Here is a 9,896-nt window from a genome sequence, read left to right on the forward strand (position 1 = left end):
AACAGGTGAAATGTACATGAATAGATTATCCTGCAAGGGGAGCTAGAGGCAAATGTTTTAGACAGTGCTGGGCTTTTCATTGAAACAAAACAGCAGTCCTCAGGCCTGTCATTCTTACAAAATGAATCAGAACATTTTCTGAGAAAAGAGTGTGTAATACTATTCATTCATTATCTTTGTACTTTCAGGAAATTATATTCCACTTATCAAGACCTGTGCTGTACAGTATAGTTTACCATCAAGAAGAGGGGCTATTTAAATTAAATTAGTTAAGGTAAAATAAACTTTAAAATGTAGTTCCTTAGTGGCACTGGTACATTCCAAGTGGCTATCATATTAACAGTACACACATATAAAACCTTTTGATCATTGCGGAAAATTTTATTGAACAGCACTGGTTTGGACAACCTTTTGTAATCTTGATATTAATGTCAGTGATTTATTTGAATAGTGACAATATATGGAATTTAACAAGGAGTGTTACGAGTTAACAAGTCATCACTCCTGTACAAAGGAATCTGTAGTAGTGTGACTTTGGGTAGCTTATAAATAAACAGAGCTACATGTGTAATCACAGGCCCTGAGAGCATCTGGGTTTTCTTTGTTTACAGTGCTGTGACCACACTTACTTTTTACTTATTTTTTTTTATTTAAAAGTTGTTGGTTGATGTATAGTGCACTATTGGTTTCTGGAGTAGAAATCAGTGGTCCATCACTGATATACAATACCCAGAGAGTGTCTGTTTTCAAGCAGAGTTACTGGGCTGCAGGAGAACCACAACAACTTTGTGAAGAAGGCATTTTCAACTAATTTCTTTTACTACTGCTCCTTTTTTACAGAACTTTTTAGGCAGAATTCAAGTAGTCACTACCTCTGTCAATCAGGAAGTGGTTCAAAGTGATACTTCACTGATAAACCACACTCTTACCCTTTTGAAGTAATACTGAGTCCTTAAGACTTCAGAGTGGTATGGCTGACATTGTTCTTGATTGTTAAATACGTGCAATCTAAGAAGATTAGGAACATTGATGAAAGTACTCACTGATAGTAATCAGAGTATTGGAGTTGAGTCCCATACATCCCATACATTCAGGAACAGCCTGAATCATACATAAAGTATTGGAAGAGGAAACTCTGAGATTTCATCTCAGTATTTTTCTCCTGTTGGCCTTAATGACTCAATAAAAGGCATATTTGTAAAGTTTGCAGAAGACAACAGGATTTGGATTTCCGTGTTGATTCTGACTTGTGCTTCTCTTGTTTTATTTTTGTTGTTTTCAGTAAAATATGAAAGAATCAAATTTCTGGTAATTGCTTTGAAGAGTTCTGTGGAGGTCTATGCATGGGCACCCAAGCCATATCACAAATTTATGGCGTTTAAGGTAATAGCATCATGTGTACTTACAAGTAGCATCAGCCGTGAATGTGTAACCAAGAACCAGGGCATAAAACTCAAGTTTAAAAACTCGAAACAGTTAAAACTGATCATTAAAAAAAAATTATGTAATGACATAGTGTATAACTATATCATAAGAGAGGCCATTTCCAATGTAATAAGCTTCACTGTCAGCTTTCTGAGTCCTCAGAATATGAGAAGGAGAAAGCTAAATATGTGGTAGGCACTTTGATTGAAATGTCAATATTGTCACAGAGGAAAGGACAAAATAACATCTTCTCTATATAAAAAGTAGACTTTGACTTGCTACCTGAGGTAATGCATGTGTGTAAAGATTTAGATATGTTTTTTTTCTTTAAAGATTTTGTTTATTTGACAGAGATCACAAGTAGGTGGAGAGGCAGGCAGAGAGAGAGGAGGAAGCAGACCCCCCCGTTGAGCAGAGAGCCCAACTTGGGACCCTGGGATTATGACCTAAGCGGAAGGCAGAGGCTTTAACCCACTGAGCCACCCACGCGCCCCTAGATATGTTTTTGATAACAAAAAAGTACCCAACAGTAGGCAGCCTGAAGGTATATCTCTTCAGTAGAGTACTAAAAATTAGAGAAATTCTTCATAACATAAGGAATATGTACTATGCATTAAATAGGAAAAGTAAGTTTTAGGGGTGCCAGAGTGGCTCATTAGGTTTAAGCCTGTGCCTTCAGCTCAGGTCATGATTTCAGGGTCCTAGGATTGAGCCCCACATCGGGCTTTCTGCTCAGCGGGGAGCCTGCTTCCCCCTCTCCCTCTGCCTGCCTCTCTGCCTACTTGTGATCTCTCTCTCTGTCAAATAAATAAAAAATTTTAAAAAATTCTTTAAATAGAAAAAGTAAGTTTTAAAATGTGAATACTCATTTTTGTTTAAGAGAAAAATCTTAGCAGTTTTCTCTGTGGATATTTTTAGTATTTTTTTATAATTCTGGAGTTTACATTAGATACAAACTTATGAAATTCTTAGTTAAAATTTGTTAAAATGATACTACTATGACATTAGATATTACAAATAACTTGTATAGTAATATATATTAAATATTATAAATAACTTAATAACCTCATTTCTAATATTAGGCAGAAAACCTTAAGCATCGTGAGGCTATTTTAGTGCATATCAAGAAGTTAAGAATTTTTCATCCAAAATGATTCTGTTCACTTATTTTTTTTTATAGTTTTTGGTACATTTTATTAAGGAAGGGTACACTTCAAGTATTTGGAAAATTGACATATTTAGATTGTTTATTGCTTGATTCCCCAATAAAGCAGGATAAATGGAGTTACCATATTTGCTTTAAAAATAAATCCATATATTACTGACTAAAAGTAATTGGTAGGAAAATTGTAGTTCTCTTCTGCGATCTGGTCTTAATATCCTTTATGTACCAAGTGTACTCTCTGAGTTGCTTTTCTAAGTATATTGCTTAAGTCTGTCTTGTAAGCTGTAGGTATTGATTCTAATGACGAACTGGGGTCACCCAGTCCGTTATAGGTCATGCAGGCTCTTCCGGTACAGGGTTTCAATTACTGTATCACTCTAGTCAAGAAATGAAAGTAGAAGTCTGTATGGTGACTATGATGACCTTAATAAAAATTCTAAATATTTGACTCCTACAGCTCTTCCTCTTTCTCCATTGCCTGCATTTGAATAGTTGAATAGTATACTACAGAAGGTCCTGATTATTTCCCTTTATATGTATTTGTCAGCAAGGCAAACAACAGAGTGGAATTCTTGGGCCAACTAGGGAGAATTTGCAGCATCACTTGTAGAAGAATTGTCTTCCAGATGCTGATTGACAGACCAAAAAAAATAATAAATTTAAAAAGACTTATTTTCCAGAATATTTTTGTTTATGATTTTTGCCAGAGTGGCTCAGTAATTGAATAACTGAGTACCTAGGGTTTGGCTTCTCTAATTTGATCCATCAGAAATAAGTTCTACTCTGTCTTACTACTTCTCTTTTGGTCACTACTTTCTAGTCATTTGGAGAATTGGTACATAAGCCATTGCTGGTGGATCTCACTGTGGAGGAAGGCCAGAGGTTGAAAGTGATCTATGGATCCTGTGCTGGATTCCATGCTGTAGATGTGGATTCAGGATCCGTCTATGACATTTATCTACCAACACATGTAAGAAAGAACCCACACTCTATGGTTGGTTGACTGGCTTCATTTTGTTTTGACTTTTTCTTTACTCTGCTTAATGAACTAACAAAAGCAGGGATTCCTTGCTTCCCCTTGGTATGGGGGTGAGTATTTAAACAATATGCCATTTTCAATAGCTAGCTGCATGCTCTGAGACAAGTGGAAATCCATTCTCCTGGCTCTGGGAGGCCCTCCTGAAAATCTGTTAGCCCTGGCTTTGACTAACATGGGATGGATTTGGGGCAGTTGCTGGCAGGCCAGAACATCCCTGGGTTGGGAATGGTTTAGGGAACAAAATTTCTTAATGGAGTCCACAGTCCAGATATATTTCAGGGGCTTCAGAAATGTGAACTCAGAGAGTATATGACCTGTAAAAGGTAGTCTTTGGTATATATGCTACATGGGTTTTCCAAAATTTATTCAATTGCTATATATATTCACCAAGAATATAAACCAGTGCATTCACCAGGACAGTCTTTTGAGCATTTTTTGGGGGACAGAAATAACCACAAACCTGCTTCTCTATACTTTGTTCCTCTTCTGTAGATCCAGTGTAGCATCAAACCCCATGCGATCATCATTCTCCCCAACACAGATGGCATGGAGCTTCTGGTGTGCTATGAAGATGAAGGGGTTTATGTGAATACCTATGGAAGAATCACCAAGGATGTGGTCTTGCAGTGGGGGGAGATGCCAACATCTGTAGGTAGGTATCACTCAGGAAAAGGTAGCATTCGTGAGAGTGGAAGCCTTCTCTAAAACTGTATATATTTATCACAAGTTTTACCTATTGTTTAGAGTTTCATTTGGCAGAATGGTTAGCAATAGATGGAGAGTAAAATTGTAGACCGTGGAACTGGTTATCATCTATTTTAAAACAAAATCCAAGTAATTATTGAGCACTTTTAAAAACTCTTGTCATTTAATCCTTAAGACATCCAGGGAATAGAACAGATGTTATTGACTGATTTGTGGAAAGTAAGGTGAGACAGAAAAAGGGTAAGGGACTTGTTCTTTCAATTGGCAGAGCCACAGCTTGAAACACAGTCTCTTGATCTTCCAGTGTGCATTTAAGAAAAAAAGGGGCAGAAAGGATGGTATCTGAAATTTTCAGTTTATATGCCCTGCCTCTTCTGGTTCCATTGCAGTTAGTCACTGTCTCTCTTCCTCACTTCTTTCCTGCCTTCCTTATGACTGGTTTCATAAAAATATGAGCACAGAACTCTGTGCCCAGTGAATCCCTGCTCATGATAAGCATGAACCATCTCAGGAATTCAAATTACCACTTTGTAGGATAAATTTTAAAAGGTTACAAAGGCAGAATTCCTTAAAAACAAAAAAGTCATTAAATGGTAGACATTTAGGTGTGTGTATGTATTATGTGAGCTGCATCTTTTCATGGCTGTTTCCTTATCTTTAACAATTAAAATATGTTTGTCCTTCCCCCCCCAAAAAAGCATATATTCGATCCAATCAAACGATGGGCTGGGGAGAAAAGGCCATAGAGATCCGATCTGTGGAAACTGGTCACTTGGATGGTGTGTTTATGCACAAAAGGGCTCAAAGACTAAAATTCCTATGTGAACGCAACGACAAGGTAATGGTTTCCTTACAACTTCTTTTTAGCTGCTACTAGCTTTAATAATTCTTTATTTTCCATGGAGTTTGTTGAAGCCTTTTCCTGGGGTTTTTGATAGATTTTGAAATAAATTCATCAAGCAACATTTTAGTAGTGACTTTTTAGACCTGTTTATGGGGGATGAGATATATTTTATTTTGTGTTTGCTTATAAAGGGGACAAGAGATACTTACCTCCATGGGAGTCATTATGTGTTGGTTTGTTTTTGGTGGTTGTTTTTAACCCCATTAGGTGATCTGTGTGAGCTGTGTTTGGGTTTAGGGACAGGGAAGGTTAAAGCTGCTAATTTAAATGAATGGGATTCTTCTGTGACTGGAAGGAACCCCCTTGGAAATTTGGGTTAGGTAAAAGTTTCCTCTCCCCTGATATGCATCAGAAAGATACCACTTGTCACAAGTCAGAAATACCTGAGCAAATCTTTTTTTATTATTATTAACATATAATGTATTATTTGCCCCCAGGGGTACAGGTCTATGAAGCATCAGGCTTAGGCATTTCACAGCACTCACCGTAGCACATACCCTCCCCAGTGTCCATAACGCAGCCACCATATCCCTCCCCTCCCCAACTCCCTGCAACCCTCAGTTTGTTTCCTGAGATTAAGAGTGTCTTATGGTTTGTCTCCCTCCTGATCCCATCTTGTTTCATTTTTTCCCTCCCTACACCCAACAGCCCCCTGCCCTGCCTCTCAAATTCCTCATATCAGAGAGATCATATGATAATTGCCTTTCTTTGATTGACTTATTTTGCTTAGTATAATACCCTCTAGTTCCATTCATGTCTTTGCAAATGGTAAGATTTTATTCCTTTTGATAGCTGCATAGTATTCCTGTGTGTGTGTGTGTGTGTGTGTACCACATCTTCTTTATCCATTCATCTGTTGATGGACATTTAGATTCTTTTCATAGTTTGGCTGTTGTGGACATTGCTGCTGTAAACATTTGACAGTAAATCTTTATGCAGAAGCATGAGCACCTCCTACAACTGAGATCCCAAGACTTTAAAGCCCCACATAAAACCTTTGTTTTTCAAAACTGGCCACATCCTTGTCTTTCCAGGGGCTACTTTGTCCCTGGAAGACCCTCCCTAAGTCTGCCTTGGAGTGAAGCAGCTGGATGGCTTAGGGTATTGTCCCATCCCACCTGCTTTGAGAAGGACATCCTGGTGGGCCTTGCCTTTACGCCCAACTTTCTCATCTGTCCACCTGGATGGAAATCCTCTGACCACCTGAGGCAACTTATTGCAACCTTAGGAATTTGCCTCTTAAGAAGTTTCCACCTCTTACTTCCCATTAAAATATATTATATGGCCTAGCCACTGGCCCACTGATTGACTGCTCAGATTAAATTTTAAAAACTCAGCTTGACAACAGCTCTGTTGTTGGCAGCTGGTCCTCCTGCCTAAGTATGTGCTCACTAAATAAGCTGCATCACCCCAGCCCACTTTCCTGCAATCCTATAGCTCATTTACAATGCAGTTCACATTTTTTTCTTATAGCATCTCCCAAATTGTTTACCTTGTAACCCTATACAATCTCTGACTCATTCCAGGATTTTTCCAGCTTTTTTGGTTTATATTTTTCTGAGCATATGTAATATAGCCATATCTATAATATTCTTTGAACTTCGGGCATTTAGATATTTTTATTATTTATAATGTTAATCCCTTAAAGTTCATTAATAAAAGACCCAAAAACGGGCGCCTGGATGGCTTAGTTGGTTAAGTGACTGCCTTCTGCTCAGGTCATGATCCTAGAGTCCCGGGATCAAGCCCTGCATCAGGCTCCCAGCTCAGCAGGGACTCTGCTTCTCCCTCTGACCCTCTCCCCTCTCGTGCTCTCTCTTTCTCTCTCAAGTAAATAAATAAAGTCTTAAAAAACAAAAATAAATAAAAGGCCCAAAAGTAAATTGTCATAATTTGACTATAGAGTCCTGTGAAATAACTTAATGCATTCTAGGTTAGTTTTTTAAAAGAGAAAAAGCAAGTTGCTGAGGAGTCCTCTCCATTGCTCATTGTGTTTTCCAGACACATTTATCTCTTAGATGTTATTAGCAGTGGAGATAAAGAGAAATTGCTCAATTTCAGAAAAAAAAAACAATTTTTTTTTCTTTTGAACTCTCACAATATGGGAGTGTGAGCCTTCTTAGTTGTACTCAAAATTGCCTCCAGAGATGATGACTACTTATATATGATAAATTGATAGCATCTCAGATTTTCTTTTGGAAAGGGCCTTTGGGCTTTTAAGCTTCCTGCATTTAGATGTGCTGAGGTGTCAGTGGCTCTAGGTTATCTGCCTGGGAACCATCGGAAGCATTGCTGGGTTGTGTTTTCATGGTAAATCTCTCACTCTCTTTTTCTCTTGCTTTTGCAGGTCTTCTTTGCCTCTGTTCGGTCTGGGGGCAGCAGTCAGGTTTATTTCATGACGTTAGGCAGGACTTCTCTTCTGAGCTGGTAGATGCAGTGTGATGAGGCTTGCTGGCCCCCAGAGTCTTCAAGATCCTGAGAACTTGGAATTCCTTGCAACTGGAGCTCAGAGCTGCACCGGTTTGGTCCAGGACAGCTGTGTTTGCAGACACCCCGTGTGGGGTTTTTGTTTTGTTTTCTTTCGTTTTTGTTTCCTTTCTGCACCTCTTACCAGTTTATCCCCCTTCTCTTCTTTTCCCTACTCAAAAATAAATCAAGGCTGCAATGCAGCTGGTGCTGTTCACATTCTACCATCAGGTGCTATAAGTGTTTGGGATCGAGCATCAGACCAGAAAGCAAACGCCTTTCCTTCAGCTCCAGAATTCCTTGTTTCTGAGTGACTCTTATGGGTGTCAAAGGTGGAGACCATGAACATGCCATTGGTTTTGTTGGAAATGGGCACATGGAAGTGTAATATGGTGGTCTAATGAGCAGTTTGCTAAAGCAGAGAGCAGATTTAATATAGTAACATTAACAGTGTATTTAATTGACATTTCTTTTTTGTAATGTGACAATATGTGGTCAAAGAAGAAGGTGCAGGTTTAAGAAGTTAATATTTATAAAATGTGAAAGACACGTTACTAGGATAACTTTTGTGGGTGGGGCTTGGGAGGCAGGGTGGGGTGGGTTAAGGGGGTCCCATTTTGTTTATTTGGATCTTTTTTTTTTTTTTTTTTTTTTTGGCTTGGCCAAAAACTGTCATTTTTCTGTGTACCAGGTTTTGCCTAAATCATGTGCAGATGGTTCTTAAAAAAAAAAAAAAAAAAAGGAAAAAGAAAATGTGTGCATTTGTATAATGGCCAGAACTTTGTTGTGTGACAGTATTAGCACTGCCTCAGTTAAAGGTTTAATTTTTGTTTAAACCTAGAAGTGCAACAACAGTTTTACCACAGTCTGCACTTGCAGAGGAAAAGAAATTTTTCAACCACATGTTTATTTTTTTTGCCTACCTCATTGTTTGTAATGCATTAAGAGGTGGTTTAGGTTCTGTTTCTTGGAGGAAAACATTAATGTTTAATTTAATCTTAATACCAAAACTATCAGATTGAAGTTTGACAGTTAATTTGTCACAGGTCTCAATAGACACAAGAGAAATTGTCCCTGAAGATGGGAAATAGCCATATGGCTTCATCATGCTCACAGATACAGTCTGTTTTCTAAGTTCAGAGGGCAGAATGCTTCGTTTTCACCAGATGCACCATTAGTGGTTGATGGGCAGCTGTGGCCTACAACATAAAAGAGGCCTCAATGCTCTCTGTTCGGGGTTTGGTAGCAGATGGGTGGTCATACTAGAATAGTCACACAAACTGTTCAGTGTTGCAGGAATCTTTTCTTGGGGTGGGGGAGGGGTGGTGTTTCCCTTTTCTAAAAATGCAATGCACTAAAACTATTTTAAGAATGTAGTTAATACTGCTTATTCATAAGATGGCATCTTCTTGTGTTTTAGGTGTAATATCAAAGCCCTGGCTTTTCTCCTCTCACTTGCTCTCTTGTTCTCTCTCTGTTTTTTAAACCAGTTTTACTTTATGAATATGTTCATGACATTTGTAATAAATGTCTTGGGTAATAATTTGTTATATGGCTTCATGGTCACTCAATTCCTCTGAGACTGTTAATCTCTTGGTAAAGGAGCAATGCTCTGTGTCCTGGCTCTGCCAGCTTACTCTCCTCTTGTGGAGTTTGAGTGGGAATATTGTGTGATGGTGGCTTTAAACTTTGTTTACCAAACAGAACTTGGTGTTTCCTAGGCTTAATCCTCCTTTGTGGGTAAGTTTCTTTTACAGCATGAAAAAGGAGGATTTTCCTCCCAAAAAGATAACAGTCATTTTTACCTGTCAAGGCTTTGTCCAGCATTCTTATCCTATTTGGTGTCCACTTTGACCCCTATCATTCTCTTCCTCTTGGTTCAGCATCTTTGCCAAAGGCTGTCCTGGAATTACAAAAACCTAGCAAGAAACAGATATACTCACAGGTACAAAAACAACACAGATGTACCTACTACCCACAAAGACAAGATAAGCTGAAAAAGCTTTGCCGTCTTCTGAAAAGGACAAAAGCATTGGAAAAGGTTTTTTCCATCTCTAAGACTTTGGAGTGATGCTAATGTCCAAAGCAGGAAGGACTAGTTCTTTTCTACTAATCTGTAGTTAACATAGAGAAGATTGAAGAGTTAATCTCACCTATGGAAGGGACTTTTTTGAGATGGGCCAGATGCCATC

General features: G+C 38.4%; 1 protein-coding gene across 48 annotated transcripts in view; it reads left to right on the top strand.

The window, feature by feature from the left end:
- MAP4K4 (mitogen-activated protein kinase kinase kinase kinase 4) overlaps positions 1-9,247 on the top strand; it is a 189,601-nt gene extending 180,354 nt beyond the window's left edge. For 32 of the 48 annotated variants that reach the window (XM_044263690.1, XM_044263701.1, XM_044263691.1 and 29 more), the window contains 5 exons: positions 1,283-1,383; positions 3,411-3,560; positions 4,122-4,281; positions 5,033-5,172; positions 7,586-9,247. In XM_044263690.1, coding sequence (XP_044119625.1) covers positions 1,283-1,383; positions 3,411-3,560; positions 4,122-4,281; positions 5,033-5,172; positions 7,586-7,669 — 635 coding nt within the window. In that variant the 3' untranslated portion in view covers positions 7,670-9,247. Of the gene's footprint in view, positions 1-1,282; positions 1,384-3,410; positions 3,585-4,121; positions 4,282-5,032; positions 5,173-7,585 lie in introns of all 48 variants that reach the window. The other 16 variants (XM_044263700.1, XM_044263687.1, XM_044263686.1 and 13 more) reach the window with 1 other exon arrangement.
- The last annotated feature ends 649 nt before the right edge of the window (positions 9,248-9,896 follow it).

This window comes from Neovison vison, chromosome 8 (genome assembly GCF_020171115.1).
Source record: "Neovison vison isolate M4711 chromosome 8, ASM_NN_V1, whole genome shotgun sequence".
Taxonomy (NCBI): domain Eukaryota; kingdom Metazoa; phylum Chordata; class Mammalia; order Carnivora; family Mustelidae; genus Neogale; species Neogale vison.